Source organism: Sinocyclocheilus rhinocerous, unplaced genomic scaffold (assembly GCF_001515625.1).
Source record: "Sinocyclocheilus rhinocerous isolate Xijiao unplaced genomic scaffold, SAMN03320098_v1.1 scaffold990, whole genome shotgun sequence".
Taxonomy (NCBI): domain Eukaryota; kingdom Metazoa; phylum Chordata; class Actinopteri; order Cypriniformes; family Cyprinidae; genus Sinocyclocheilus; species Sinocyclocheilus rhinocerous.
In genome coordinates, this window is record NW_015652301.1 from 1022129 (window position 1) to 1039047 (window position 16919).

The 16919-nt window shown below is 35.4% G+C and overlaps 1 protein-coding gene across 1 annotated transcript in view; it reads left to right on the plus strand.

Moving 5' to 3' along the window:
- LOC107714578 (uncharacterized) overlaps positions 1-16919 on the plus strand; it is a 44383-nt gene that overhangs the window by 13336 nt on the left and 14128 nt on the right. Inside the window, exons 3-4 of the mRNA XM_016520451.1 lie at positions 1483-1689; positions 14466-14612. Coding sequence (XP_016375937.1) covers positions 1483-1689; positions 14466-14612 — 354 coding nt within the window. The remainder of the gene's footprint in view (positions 1-1482; positions 1690-14465; positions 14613-16919) is intronic.

A 16919-nucleotide genomic window follows, 5' to 3' on the forward strand; every position in this document is an offset into this window, starting at 1 on the left:
TTTTTAATTTTTTTATGTAATATCAACCTGTTTTTTCTTTTTCTTCTTTTTTTTTTTGAGATTCACCCTTATGAGGCTTCTTTTGTCTGTCCTGTTGAGGACTGCTGGAAGAGAAAGTGTCACAGACTGAGACGTCCATCATATTAACATGCTGTATGTTAATTTACATGCATGTTATCTCCTCGGCACCCTGCCCCCCTTAACCTGGATTTGCATTCGCCCCCATTTAGTGTGTGTTTTTGTGACATCACCCTCCTGCTTCTCTTTTGTGTCTTGTTTTTCTCAGTCACGCTCTCATTTTCCATCTCACATTCTCCTCTGGCTCTCGTTCCTGTATGTATCCTATCACACCTCTATTACTTTCTCCAGGACATCAGAACTGCTGGTTTTATCATTAAGTACACAGTGTAAAGGAAGTACTTGCCTCCAATGACAAATATTGGTGTTTTACACCCTGTGGATTTGATCTACGCACTGTGAGTGCGAACAGAAAACACATGTCAGATGACAAATGCAGTTTGTTTGTTATTTGTTCCTCGTGATGTATTGTTCTTCTGCTGACTATTTTGAGAACTAAATTAATTTACCTTAAATTTAGTTTCGAAATTGCATTACTTTGTCAAAATAAGTGTCTTGTCATATGACTGTTGCCACTACTCTCCCTGCTGAAAAGACCAAAATAATGGCCTCCATAACTAGCTTCACCAGCTAAGCTTTGCCGACTAACAAGTTCAACACGCCTTGACCAGCTCAAAACCATCACTAACCATCAGTCTAGTCTAGACCAGAGCTAGCCAGTAGAAATCCATTTGAATAAACTCTAAACCAAAATAAATCAGTCTGAACCAGCTCAAAACCAGCATTAAAAAAGTCTAGACCAGCACTAACCAGCAGAAATCCATCTTATACAAGCCTAAATCAAAATAAATCCATCTTGATCAACTCTTAACCAGAATAAATCCGTCTGGACAAGCTCAAAACCACTGCAAACCAACATATATTAGTCTGAAGCAGCTCAAAACCACTACTAACAAGCATAAATCAGTCTAGATCAGGGCTAACCTGCATAAATGCATCTGAAACCAGAATAAATCAGTCTGGACCAGCACAAAACTACCACCAACCAACATAAATAAGCATAGACCTGCCTTAACCACTAGTCTAGACCAGCACTAACCCACATATATCCATCTGAACTAGCTCTAAACCAACATAGATTAGTCTGGAACAGCACAAAACCACCACTAACCAGCATAAATCAGTCTAGATCAGGGCTAACCTGCATAAATGCATCTGAAACCAGAATAAATCAGTCTGGACCAGCACAAAACTACCACTAACCAACATAAATAAGCATAGACCTGCCTTAACCATCTTAATCTGGAGTAGCATGGAAATGCATGCTGGTTTATGATGGTCTTTCCAGCAAGGAAGAGCCTAATCATTTTTTCCAGTTGACATGTGGATGCTTGTGTTCCTCAGGTCTTTCTCTGAGCGCTGAGTCGGTGGTCCGGGGAAGAGTCGGGGGTTTTGCTGAGCTGGGCTGCAGTCTGACACCTCCATCAGAAGGGGCCACCACTCCAAACCTGTTTCCCTTACATGTGGTGGAGTGGGTCCGGCTGGGATACAACGTCCCCATCCTCATCAAATTCGGCAGCTACACCCCACGAGTGCATCCTAACTACAGAGGTGAGCGTCACCGCAGACAGAAATCCGTTTTCCATTAGTCCTGCAGGAGAGACAGAGGAACTGATGTAGCCATTAGACTTTTATGGGTTTGAATTTGATGTGCTTTGTCTTTGGAGCTCACAGTAATGTTTATAATTTCATTACACTAATGTCAAATAGCACTGCATGATTTGTGGGAAAAAATGTGCAATTTATCTCACAAATAAAATATATGAATTATAATGTAATAAAAAAAGCTTCAGGTATGCTGTGCTTGTTTGTAGGGCAAATAATAATAGTACTAATAATAATAATAACTGTTATTATTGTAATAATTATTATAATAATAATTTGGCCAAGAAATTGTGAATATGTATGACTATGACAATATGACTATGTATTAGTAATAATAATGAATATAATAAAATAGTAGTGCTACTACTACTATTATTATTATTAATAATAATAATAATATATCTTGTTTAGACTTCTTTAGACTTCATCCACTCAATAATACTAAAAATAATAATGATTATTATTATTATTGAAAATAATCTTGCTATTAATAGTATAGTTTTATTTTTGGTGTTTATTATTAAGTCTAAATAAAAATACAAAACTAGAAATAGTAATTCTTTAAAAAAAATTAAAAAAAACTTCATAAATTTAAGAATTACCAAAAAAACACCATAAAATAATCTGGTTCAGAATGACATTAGGCTGAAAAATTGATGAATTGTATAATTTTATATAAGAGGCACCTGCTGAAAAAGCTTCACTTTGCAGGCAGCTTCTCAGATGCAGCTGGATTTTTAACGCTTGGTTACTGAAAGCTGTCTAAAGGTTTATTGCTATTGTTAAGAGAGACTATATAGGGTGCTTTAAACGCAATCCTGTGTTTTACAATCACTTGTTTAGACTCAAGGGGCCACAGATTTCATCCACTCAATAGCCCACGATAGTTCCTGTTGTTGTTTCTCCAAAAGGTGCCGACACACGGCCTGCAAAAGGCTGATTTTCCGGGCAATTCACCAAGAGTTTCCTTCAAACAACTTTGAAGGCTGTTTGTGTGCTTTACTCGTTCCCGGAGAGGTGCTTGGCGGTGTAAATACAGCCGTTTGCCCCGGTGCAACTGAAGGAGGGGTCGTGCTCTGGAATTTATTGAAGGGGGAGGGGCATTGTGTTGTTAAACGAATATCCCCATATAAATGACCCACCCAAACAAGTACCCTGTAATTATGTAGAGTTTGTGTCTGTGTTTAGTAGAGATGCTGAAGGGAGAGAAGGGAAGGGGGCGCAGGCAATAATGAATGCAGATAGAAAGGGGACGGATGGGGAGGAGGGGTGCGCAGACGTTATGGCCCGTGGGGGTCGTGGGTATTGAGCGGGACCCTGGATTAAGAACACTGGGGTTAAACTGCAGCGGGCCGCGTGTCTCTGCCGGGATCCAGTGGGTTTGACCCAGTAAGAGAGAAAATTGTTTTTCAGCAGGACTGCTTTAAGAATGGACAGGTGTGGGAATAATAGATTTATATGGGTTACTATCCCGTCATTGTGTCAGCATGCAAAAGACAATAAGTGACATCACGCCCAGCCTCCTGCAATAACTCCATATATGACCATGTTTTTTTGGACATTCACTATGGTATCTTTTGAAGTAGAGATGGACAGATAATTGGTTTTACACACTTTTATATCTATTCTTTTATTGATTATTCCTCTTACTTGTGTGTGCATGTGTCTTTTTAAAAAATATGATATGAACTCTGTTATATTTATAATTCAATTATATTAAATTAATTTATAGTTATATTAAATACAGTATTAATAATACTATAATTATTAATAATAATTATCATTGTGTGTGTGTGTGTATATATATATATATATATATATATACCCAATATATTATTATTCTCATTATTTTATATAATAATATAAAAATCTATTCTATCATTGTTCTATTTTTCTTTAATATATATATTACATTTTTATTGTTTATTTAAAAAGTATTTTTCAAATTATTATTATTATTATTATTATTATGACGCTTTTATCAGAACTACACTGAAAAACAGTTTTTACTCAGAAATTGCTGGTAAGTTTCACAAACAATTACAGAAAAACAGTAAGTAACATAAAATTTTGATGTATGAAGAAACTTACAGCATATTGCCACGTTTTAGGGTTTTTAAGAGTCCCTTAAAGAAAAAAAAAAAAACATAACGTAATTTTCGTTATTTTCATTTTGGGGTAAATTATCCCTTACTCTAAGTCTCTTAGAAATCTTAAAATCAAAAGCAGTTTCTTTCCCTGTATCTATACACGACATGCAGTGGTCAGTCTCCTCATTCAGCACATCTCCTCCCCAACTCATCAGCTATTCCCCGATAAACTCTTTCATCGCCAGATCTATTCAAAGGCAAAGTCGCGTTGCCTTTGCTTGACCTTTGGTTTACACTGGTTTTGGTTTCGCATTTCTTACATTCCTCAACTTAAGTCTAGGAAACTTCAAGTGTTTAATCAGTAGCATGAAACAATGGTAAAAAAATGTAGACGGAAGACTTTGAGTTTACTCTGAAACCTGTCTTTCTGCTTAGACTGAACATGTGTAGTCTTCCTGCAAAAAAAAAAAAAAACAGAGTAAAGAAACTAGGGATATCATGTTCCCAGAGTCTTAGAAGAAGAAGAACTGCCTCAAACAAAGACGTGGGTTTAATCTAGGGCATCAAGGAACCAGATCAGACCAATTTTACACCGCAGGTCGGTCTGTGGTATTGGGATCGCCATGCGTGGCTTCTTCTCCACTGGGAGATTTTATACCTGCTTTTAACTCCTGAAACTACTAATGGGTAACCGGAGGTGGGTGGCATGCAATAAAAGTACAGAATAAAATTAGCTGATTTTAGAAAGTTTTATTGGCTGAAGTCATAAATTGCTATGCATTTTATTTGCTCCTGACCATTAGGCCAAAGCCTGCTTGTAATATCTTTTGATTCTTTTAAATTACAAAATAAAATAAAAAATTCTAACCATATAATATCATATATAATGTACACTACTATTCAAAAGCTTGGGGTCAGTAATTTTGGGGGCCGGTGTTCAAATTCAGAAAGGATGCATTCAATTGATCAAAAATGACTGGAAAGACATTTATAATGTTGCAAAAGATTTCTATTTCAAATCATTTCTGTTTATCAAAGAATCCTGAAACAAATGTATCATGGTTTCCAGCACAACTGTTTTCAATCAGGAATGTTTCTTGAGCAGCAAATCAGCATATTAGTATGATTTCTGAAGGATCATGTGACACTGAATGCTGAAAATTCAGCTTTGACTCACTGGAATAATTTGCATTTTAAAATAAATTACGGTTGAAAACATTTATTTTAAATTGTAATAATATTTCACAATATTATTCACAATATTTTTTATAATTTACTGTATTGTTAATCAAATAAATGCAGCCTTGGGGAGAAAAAGAGACTTAAAAATATTGAAAAACAGAGTTAAATACTCATAACTGATCAGCTGAGATGTTTGCACCTGAGACACTCTTGTTGTTTGAACTTTTACATGGATTTTTCTCTAGCCAATCATTTACTAGCACATGCACATTAAGACATTCCAAAGCTCTGGATCAGCGTTATATGTTACTGACTGACATCTAGAGCCATTGAAAGGGTTTCCCAATAATCCATGCTGGTTGTTAGCAATGGCTGGTTGAAATTGGTGGCAGTAAAACGTTTGCTCTGTTGCTCTATTGATCCATGCCTTTAGGCCTCAGGCATTATCCCGTGAGTCTCTACCTCAGTCGGATCTGTGGGACTAAAGCCTGCCAGACGGAGACCCAACAAGGACAGCGTTAACTGTAATCTATCCCACGACAAAGAGCTATTCATAGAGGCTTCAAGCGATTATTGGGGGGGGGGGTCAGCAAAAGGGAGTTAAAAGCTGATAGGGCAGGGGATCCGTTCACTCCCCAATCTAGACGTGTGATTGTATTCAAATCAAAACACATCCCATAATGCAGCAGGGCCCTGTCATCCTTCAACTCGCACAAAGAAAAACAAGTTCAAGGCCTTTCTCAATACAATCCGTGGTTCTCCATCGGTGCCGTGTGTTATTTTGTGACGCATTCAGGCTGTATTCATGAACGGGACGGCGAGAGGTGCAGCTGCGACAGTCGCAGGGCTTTCCGTTGACCGCGGACAATAGAGAGGTTATCCCTTCGGTTTAGCAGCGAGGGAGGGAAAAGATCAGCATGAACAAAACAACATGGGACAGATAGAGTAGGCTAAACTAAACTGAACGCTCCGTGTTTGCTTTCCACAGCCGGACAGCGGAAGAGGCCACCCGTAGTGAGTGCTTCGCTAGCGGTGACGCCCCAGGGAAATTTTTAATGGGGTGGCCAGATGGGGACAGTGAAAATCTCAGGGTCACAGTTTGGCTGGTGGTATTATAATATGATGTTATAACTACTCAATCTGGAGGCAAAAAGCATCTTCCTCCATTTACAGACATTCAAAAGTAGACGCATTTTAGAAGATGATTTGCCAGTTATATATTTTATTTCATTATTTTATTTTATATTATTATCTATTTTATTTTTTATATATATTTTATAGTTTTTTGCTAATATTATGTTATAACTTATGTTATGTCGGCGATTGTTGTTCCAATATTCAAAAGTGGAGATTCCCTTTCTATTGATAATTATAGGCCAATTAGTATTTTACCCACTGTTTCTAAGGTTATGGAGAAATTAGTTGCAAAACAGATAAGCAGTTACTTGAGTAGTAGTTTATTTTCATTGCATCCAATGCAGTTTGGTTTTAGAGCAAAATACTCAACGGAAACCGCAAATTGTTTTTTTATAGAAAATATTAAAACTTTCTTAGATAAAGGTGGTGTAGTTGGAGCAGTGTTCCTTGATTTAAAGAAAGCCTTTGACACCGTTAATCATAGAATCCTTATGTCTAAGCTATCTTGTTTTAATTTCTCATTACATACACTTAACTGGATAGAGTCATATCTATCAGATAGATTTCAGTGTGTTAGAGTACAAAATCACCAATCCAATGATTTAGGTACATCAACTGGTGTTCCGCAAGGATCTATTTTGGGTCCATTGCTTTTTGCTATATATATAAATGATTTTCATCTTGCATGTCCTGGCATTAATATACAAATGTATGCGGACGATACAGTAATTTATATACATGGTAATAGTCTAGCACAAGTTGCAAATGAACTCACGAATTCTATGGTTAATGTGTCAGCATGGCTAAAAGAGAATTGCTTACAACTAAATGTGTCCAAGACAGTATGTATGTTTTTCTCTAAGTCTAACAGTATTATTAAAGAGCCAGATGTTTACGTGTCAGGGGTGAGGCTGCAGGTAGTGCCTCAATATAAATATCTGGGAATCCTGATTGATTCTAAACTTACATTTAAAGCTCAAGTTAAAAAGGTTTGTAAGCAGGTTAAGTTTAATCTCTATAATTTTAAATAGAATACTGTATGATTTGAACTATGTAATTATAAAATTTTTTAGTATGTATTTTTAATTACATTTTATTTTAGGGTGACTTGTAACATCTTGTCCAGGGACTACGGATGTAAAATAGCCTTGGCTAATTCTGGTACATTTACAGGAATGTTTTATTAATGTACAATGTCCCTGTCAACTAAATAAATAAATAAATAAATAAATAAATAAAATAACTACATAATGTAATTTTTGCCAATGCTTTTATTTTTATTTTATTTTATTATAATTTTTTATTTTATTGTCTTATTTTATTTGTTTTTATTTAAATATGATTTAATATTTAAAATGTTAATATTTACACTATTTATATTTCATTTTAAAATATTGAATTGTTAATTTAAATGTATTTTAATGTATTATTTAAATATTTTTTACATAATGTCAATTTATATGAATAATATAAAAAATCATAATAAAAACTAATAATTAAAAAATGTTTTACATCAGAGTTATTATAGTTAACTAAAACTAAAACTTTTTTGTTACTTGAAATAAAATCAACTTTAACTTGAAAAAAAAACTTATTTCAGCTAGTTGCTAACATTTCTCAGTTTCATTTAGTTTAATAACTAAAACTGAAATAAATGAATGAAAACTATATAGACATATTTTTAAAAACAAAAACTAATAAAAATGACAAAAGTGCTAAAATTTTTAACTTTAAATTAAATGAAAACAGAAAAACTAATTCAAAATATTAATAAAAACTATAGTTGCATGTTAGTGATACTATAATTACACCGATTTACATAATAATTAATTATATACATTTATTTGTATTTATATTTATGTATTTGTTTTATTATTATTGTTCGTTACTAGCAAAGGATTTGGAACTGTGTTTGTTCTTGTAGTTTAAATCTTTATTTTCCCGCAGCTCTTTAGTCACATGACATTTAACTCTCAGACATTTGGCTCTAATGAGCACTTGTGAGCAAATATGGCAACAAGCATGTACAAACAGAATGGTTTACCATTTAATTTTATATTTTTTTTAAGAAAAAAAATTTTTAATGTAAAAGAGAAAAAATTTTATTGATAGGGTTTTAGAGAGAATTCTAAACAAACACATGCTTGTTGCTCTTTGAATTTTTATAGTAAAGTGTTCTGATAGTATGTGTAGACATCGAATTATTATTCTAATTTAAACAAAAAATCTTGGTTGGATGGTTTACCATTTAATTTTATATTAAAATTTTATAATTTTATTTAAAAAAAAAAATTTTATGTAAAAGAGAGAAAATTTTATTGATAGGGTTTGAGAGAGAATTCTAAACAAACACATGATTATTGCTCTTTGAATTTTTATAGTAAAGTGTTCTGATAGTATGTGTAGACATTGAATTATTATTCTAATTTAAACAAAAAATCTTGGTTGGTTTAGTTCAGTGGGATGGCCAATGATTTTCCCTCGGAGGTGCTTTATGTTCACACCAGCACATTCTCTCTCGTCGTTGAAAAATGACTCGTCCAACAGTTTTCAAAGGAGATGAAACATGGCCCACAGTACCCTGGGGTGAAGTGAGGAGGAGAGTTTCAGTGCTGTATGCCGAGAGAGTTCAGGGCCAGGGGTTTTTGAAAAGCCCATGTCAGAATCCCAGAACCACGTGGAGAAGATCTTTTGGCAGGCTCACGTACCACCCACAGGCAGAGAACCTGACTACTGCTCATATGAGCTGTCTATTACCCTCCAATGAACATCAGCTAGACGTTACCAAACTCAGTAATGTGTGATTAGAGAGCGGTGGGAAAACATTTGAATAAAGCAGTATGCCAATCAAGGCCATGCATTATTGTGATCTTTACAGCAGAGTGATAAAAGACACACACACACAAAAAATGTGTGCATATTGGCTCATCCAGTCAGATTATTGCGCTGGAGCATTGATTGATTGATTTTATTAAAGAGAATTGATTGAAATTGTTTTTAATGAAAGAGAATATATTTCAGGAAAGGATAGCAAATTAGAGTTATTAAAGTTAATAGCTGAAAAGAAAAATGCATGGCAGGACAGTATGTCAGTAAGATCTGTCAGCAAAGAGTAAAGGCCTGGTTGGATGTTGAGCAATAAAAACATTTAAAATCATCCAGGACAGGAAAAGAAAAGTATGAGAAATATTTTATTTTATTTTAGTTTAGTTTTTAGAATTTAGCTTTATAGTTTTTCGCAACATTTTTCTCTATAGTTTTTAGGTAGTTATGTTATAACTACACAATGTTATGTTGTGGAAATGCCTTTATTTTTTTATTTTTTTTACATATATATATTTTGTTTTTTGCAAAGCAACGTTTAGATTTATGGTTTTTAGCTAAATTTGTTTAGTTTTTCTATTTTATTTTATTGTGCAAAGCAATGTTTAGCTTTATAGTTTTTAGCAAAAATTTAGCTTTATAGTTTTTAGCTAATATTATTTTAGCTTTTCTTATTGTCCTGGACCTCGCATGTCTGGAATCCGCAGACTCTGATTGGTCGCCGGGGTCCTGCTGACCGACCATCATGTCAGTATTGACCCGTGCGCAATGATGAACGTGTCTGGAGGAAAAATCATTGGAGGTTTGGAGGTTGGAGGGGGTCAAGGGTCACCGAACGCACATTGGCTGTTGAGGGTTCATCATTGATCCAGAAGGACCTTCTTTGGAATTCATGTTATGCACTTGCGACAGTAATTCAATTTTTGTTCATCAATAACTCGCCCTGTGGGATCATTAAGAGCCCATTCCTGTAGAGATGTCTAATATTTGTCAAAATAATCAAGAGATGACATCATGACAGTGAGTCTAATTGCATTAGATGTTGTGCACTTATTATTTCAGTCACGTGTTTTGTATTTTTAAAGGCCTGTGGGTACAAAGCAACGCAGCATTGCACATTTAAACCCAAACAGACCCGCATCTGTCACTCACAGTCATTGTCTCAGTTCAAATAAAAACACACTTTTTTTCTCTCTCTCTCTGTAATTCACTCTCACCCGTTTCTCGACCCTTTCATCCACTTAAATCAAAAGATGCTTTTTCCCCTCCAACCCCACGTGTAATTTTTCAAAATCACCAGCACAAACGTTTCCCCGTGACCCGCCCCTCCCTCCTTTACCCCATTGAGTTTCTACAGCAACTGAATTCAAATCCAAACACCCACCCCAAGGTTCCATCGCTATGGAAACCTGAGAGAATTAAAGGGAGGGGGGGGGCAGTTCCATTCTGTTCTCATTGATGGGCAAACATTCCGTGGCCGGAAAGAGTTCAGTGACCAATAACCATGAGTGTTGATAACCGCACAGTCACAGTGTGTGGTTTCCTGCGTGTGTGTGCATATAAATTTGTTCAATGTTTAATTGACTGAATGCAAGTCCACTTAGTGCTTTTCTATGCCCTAAAGCATCAGCCAAAGCAACTGGACATTGCAGGAATAGAAAGGAGAGAGACAGCAGCATATATTTGTGGAAGATCCACCACACCTGGCCTGTTTTAGCCTCTCTCCTGCTTTAATAAGCACCCTCCCCCTCTGACCCTGGATCAGAGGAACCTTTTAATGACAGTAAACACACACCGGCTGCCGCTCTCTGTGAAAAGGACGCTTCTGAAGGATGAGATCAGACAATTATTATCTATGCAAAATCACTTCCACAGCAGCAGCTCTGAGATTAGACCGGGCTTAATTGTTACTCATAGTTAGTTGTTTATATCGTGTGGCGGGTTTGAAAAATAACCCCTAGGGCTGTGAATTTTGCTTGATTGATTGTTATTCGGTTCCTGTTCAATGGAGCCGTCACCTGCTGAGGAAATGAGCCTATGTTTTGCAGTCAGGATTGCTTTTGTTGTTGCTCAGAGGTTGCTCTTTTTGGACTTAATGGAGTCACGGTTACACTTCTGTTCAAAAGAAATGTTACACTTTTATTCAGCAATGATGCATTAAATTGATCAAAAGTGACAGTAAAGACATTTATAACGTTACAAAAGATTTCTATTTCAAATAAATGCTGTTCTTTTGAACGGTCTGTTCATCAAAAAATCCTGAAAAGCAGGAACAAACCAAAATATGAAGCAGCACAACTTTTTTGGCAGCATTGATAATAATCAGAAATGTTTCTTGAGCAGCAAATCAGCATATTAGAATGATTTCTGAAGGATCATGTGACACTGAAGACTGGAGTAATGATTCTGAAAATCACAGCAGCAGATCACAATATTAAAATCAGCATATTAATTGCTGCTGAGAATTCAGCTTTATATATTTAAATTGAAAACAGTTATTTTAAATTCTAATATATTTCACTGTTTGTTTTGTAATTTTGATTAAGTAAATGCAGCCTTGGTGAGCAGAAGAGACTTCTTTGTCTCAGATGTTTCTCCTAAAATTAATTCTATTTGTGTATTTTTATTTAGTTTTTTGTGTCTATTTGATTACTTATTTTGTTTTAGGTACATAGTTCTCCTACAGTAACAGCTATAAAAGCGAATATGGATAGCAGCTCAGATCATTTGATAAGAATTGTTTGAGTTCATAATGAGATCTCTGACTTTTGATTGCAGACTTTGGCCGTTGAATCCCAGTATTGTCTGGAAACAATTGAGATATCAAAATAGATCTCATTTGTGGTTTTTCTCTCCTATAGGCACTCTAGATGTGATGAATAGGCCTGCCAAGCAAAGAATAATGCAGCATATTTTATAAAAGATAAAGGATAGGACATGTTAGGACAGGCCTTCAGTTCTTCAGTCTGGATTTAACTTTAAATTACTGTTGTGTCCCACATATGATCAGAATTGGATGATTCTTACTGTTCAAAGAGTGGATTGTTGTTGACCGAGCAACAGATATTAACCAGATTTTTACTCAATCTAAAGGATTTTGCGGAATCATTCATGTTATGAGCACAAATGGTGCGAGAAGAGTTACACACTGAAGTTCAGTGCATAAATGTAGGGGTTGTGATGCTTGACCGAAGTCTGGAGGTGTAGATCTAACGCTGACACACCTGCACACATCACTGGAGGGTTCAGCGGGATGTCAGACTCCAGGTGTGTTTGTATTATAATTCCTCCGCTGTAGCCATTTCGCATTAAATTGTCACAGTATGATTTTCGTACTCTACACGGAGAACTTGGCTTACTTTCAAACTTTAACCACTGCTTCCAGCAAAGCGGAAACACACTCACAGCCGGCATCCAGTGCGTTATCAGTGTGTCATCATTTACAACCCTGGAATTCAGAAAAAAAGCAGAATGAAAGTAGAGGGAGAAGTCGAGGTTGAAAAAACAGACTCCAGTAACCAGACAACACGCATATCATGTTTCAAAAAGTTTCTAGTAGTAGATTAAACTGTTTCTAGTGCTTTGAAACTGATTCGTGTGTCTGTTTGCTCCATTCATATCATATTTCAATAACCATTGTGGGATTGTTTTTGTTTTGAGTCTGTGGATATGTGGAAAACAGCTGACCATGTTACATCATGCAGAGAGATGTTCAGATTAGCGTGGAGCTGATATTTTCTTGTCTCTATGATTTATTAAGTTGTGCATTGCATTAATTAATTATATTGCATGAATATAACTGGTACTTTATGTAAAATAGTGATCAAGCATATACATTTTACTTGGTGGACAAAAAAATGGTGAATTGTTATTGGCCATAGCAATGTTCTCTTAATAACTTTCAATTCCAGACACTCATCTGTATTAAAGGGGTCATATGATGCGATTTCAAGTTTTCCTTTCTCTTTGGAGTGTCACTGGAGGGTTCAGCGGGATGTCAGACTCCAGATGTGTTTGTATTATAATTCCTCCGCTGTAGCCATTTCGCATTAAATTGTCACAGTATGATTTTCGTACTCTACACGGAGAACTTGGCTTACTTTCAAACTTTAACCACTGCTTCCAGCAAAGCGGAAACATACTCACAGCCGGCATCCACTGCGTTATCAGTGTGTCATCATTTACAACCCTGGAATTCAGAAAAAAAAGCAGAATGAAAGTAGAGGGAGAAGTCGAGGTTGAAAAAACAGACTCCAGTAACCAGACAACACGCATATCATGTTTCAAAAAGTTTCTAGTAGTAGATTAAACTGTTTCTAGTGCTTTGAAACTGATTCGTGTGTCTGTTTGCTCCATTCATATCATATTTCAATAACCATTGTGGGATTGTTTTTGTTTTGAGTCTGTGGATATGTGGAAAACAGCTGACCATGTTACATCATGCAGAGAGATGTTCAGATTAGCGTGGAGCTGATATTTTCTTGTCTCTATGATTTATTAAGTTGTGCATTGCATTAATTAATTATATTGCATGAATATAACTGGTACTTTATGTAAAATAGTGATCAAGCATATACATTTTACTTGGTGGACAAAAAAATGGTGAATTGTTATTGGCCATAGCAATGTTCTCTTAATAACTTTCAATTCCAGACACTCATCTGTATTAAAGGGGTCATATGATGTTGCTAAAAAGAACATTATTTGGTGTATTTGGTGTAATGAAATGCGTTTATGCGGTTTAAGGTTAAAAAAACATATTATTTTCCACATACTGTACATTACTGTTTCTCCTCTATGCCCCGCCAAAGCTCATCATTCTGAAAAGCGAGGTGTACACTGATTGGCCAGCTATCCAGTGCGTTGTGATTGGCCGAATACCTCAAGCGTGTGACGGAAATTTTATGCCCCTTGCCATACTGTGATGCCCTGTCCCGGCCGGAGCGACGAGACAAAACCAATAAAACCCATTATAAACGAGGCATTTGTTGCATCCAGTGGGGACATAATTACGGATTATAATGACATATACTGTCTTTTTAGGTGTTGCATCGTGCCTCGTAAACATAAAACCATATCTGCATTTGTGATCAAGAGAAAGGAAAAATTGAAATCGCATCATATGACCCCTTTAAATTCAGTGTTAATATATTAAATTCCTCATTGACTTGTGAAGTAACAGGGCTGTAATAATCTCATTTGGATTTGCATTGGTGGTTTCAGGTATGCATGTGGTTTTTGGAATACAAAGGGCAGCAGTTTTACATTTACGTTTTATGCATTTGGCAGATGCTTTTATACCAAAAACAAAACATACATTGCATTTAAGGTACACATTTTTATTAAGTTCACACATTCCCTGGGAATCAAAACCCATGAGTTTCTAGCATTTGCTCTAATGTTTGAGCTGCAGTTTTGTGTGCTTTCTTATCTTTATCTCATTTCTCAAAGTACTTATGAATAATTGCTTGTCTCTGATTTTCGGGGCAGGTCGTGTGTCCTTGAGCCGCGGCGCGTCTCTTCTGGTGGATAAGTTGACTCTGGAGGATGAGGGCTGGTTTGAGTGTCGGATTCTCCTGCTGGATAGAACCACAGATGAGTTTCAGAACGGCACCTGGAACTTCCTGTCCATCTCAGGTGGGATAAGAAATGCTTTGAGGTTAATGTTTTTTTTATCCAGTTGTTTAAGGTGTGTGTATAATGGCTTTGCATGTCAAAACTATTAGTTTCATAACGTTTTACTGTTTACAGTCAAGTGTTTCATAACATGCTTTTACACTAATTGCCAATTAGATTTTTTTTGGTTTGTGTTACTTTTCATCAAGTTCCAAATATAATTTTAATTCCCTGTATTATGCAAAATTGGGAATTCCAAATGATTGTTTACTATATAAACCATTTTTTGTTAAATTACCGGCAACATTAATTGTACTGTGATATTTTACTTCATAAAGATTAGTTATAGTTAGCTAAAGCTAGAACTAAAACTTAAACCATAAAAATGTTACTTGAAATCAAATAAATGTTAACCGAAATAAAATAACATATAAAAAAAATTTAACTTATTTTATTTCAGCTAGTATATTTCTCATTTTCATTTTGTTTAACTTGACGTTCTTAACTAAAACTGAAATAAATATTAATAAAAACAATATAGACTTTAAAAAAAACTAATAAAAATGACAAAACGCATAACACAATTACTAAAACTAACTAAAATTAACATGAAAGCAAAGAATATAAAAAATAAAATCTAATTCAAAATATTAAAGGGGTCCTATTATGCTCTTTTACAAAGTCTTGATTTTGTTTTGGGGGTGTACTAGAACAGGCTCTCATACTAGGTTGACTAAAGTTGAAAAAGTGAAAAAGCATAATAGGACCCCTTTAAAATCTGTAATAGTAATCTTGAAAAATTAATCTTGTGACAATTAGGTTCCATAGAAAGGGAACATGCATTTGTTTAAGAGAATGTATATTTTATGACGGTGCTCTTATGTTTCATGTTCATGTGTTACTCCTACAAAAAGGATTCAACTTTTGATTAAAGCAGCATCTGGAGCTCATATGAAAGCTTTGTTGCAGTGAATAAGTGAGAATTGCGTAATCCTGTCTCATTTTTCATGACACTTACGTCAGTGTTTGATGCAGATGATGTTTTGTTCTGATATCAACAGAACTCATGCAATAGGCTTTAAAATCTGCCTCTCTCCATCCATTCACCCACAACTAATCGTAGCATTTTTTACTTTTTCCACCTAAATCTACATACACACTCTTCTTCAGCACTGGTGTGTGAATTCCGTGAAGAGCTCAGACTGGCTTTTAGCATCTGATCGTGTTTCTGTAGCATGTGTGAGCGATCAGAATGAAGACAGAGGACAGAAACTCACGCTCACAGTCCAAATCTCTCCAGTGCGGCCGGCTTTCACCCATTATATGCACAGTGTCAGCTTACAGCGGTTTTGAAAGCTGTCATTGTTTACGAGTGTGCTGGAAAACTTGTCTTTGTGTTGACAGTGTTATGGGGAAATAGGGATGTAACGATTACCGGTTTGACGATAAATCATGATAAAATTCCCCACGGTTAGTATTACCGTTTCATCTTTAAAACCGTATTAGATTACCGCGATTTGAACAACTCGCGATAAATAAATACTGTCCAGCATAAAGCACAGTTTTAAGTAACAGCCTCACGTGCGCTCAGCATGCAGAGTAGTTTCGTTTTGAGTGAAAACAGGGCGGAAAAGCTGTGAGGTTTTAAAAGAGAGCTAAGGGAATTATAAAAATGAAAATATGAATTAATTAATTATATGACTGTACCTCTGAAGGTTCTGACTGTCTTCAGAAATGATTCGATGGCATTTTGTTTTCATCTTCACTCCATGAAATACCTAAAGGAAGTGTTCTTAATCGCAATGCTGCTTTATCCACGGAGTTTACGGGAAACAGCTTTTCCATAAGCGCCACCTGCTGTAAGCGAGTGGATTTACAGAGGCTTATATACACATTCCCCGTGTGCAGTTTCTGTCTGGACAAAAACGGACCGAATTTGCATGCCCTCCTGTAAATTTTGACCGGTTGATGAAAAACAAGCTTATGTGGATTCTACACATTTAAACAATTCAGATAAGTTATCTAGAATTATTTATGGAGCAGATAAAATACATATGATCATTTATTAATCAATTATCATTTTGACTTATATCTTTTCTTTATTTAAAGGCTGAAATGTGAGGTTTACCTTTTTATTAAACTTTTTCCAAGCTTTATTTGAACACTTACATTAGATATTTCAACATGCAATTAAACTGTCACTCAAGTTGTCATTTAAAATCCGAACATCATTGGTAATGTTATTGTTTTAGTGATTATGTAAACAAAAAGTCATTTTATTTGTTGTTTGTTGATTTTTAAATATAAAACTTGGTGAAGTGATTTATG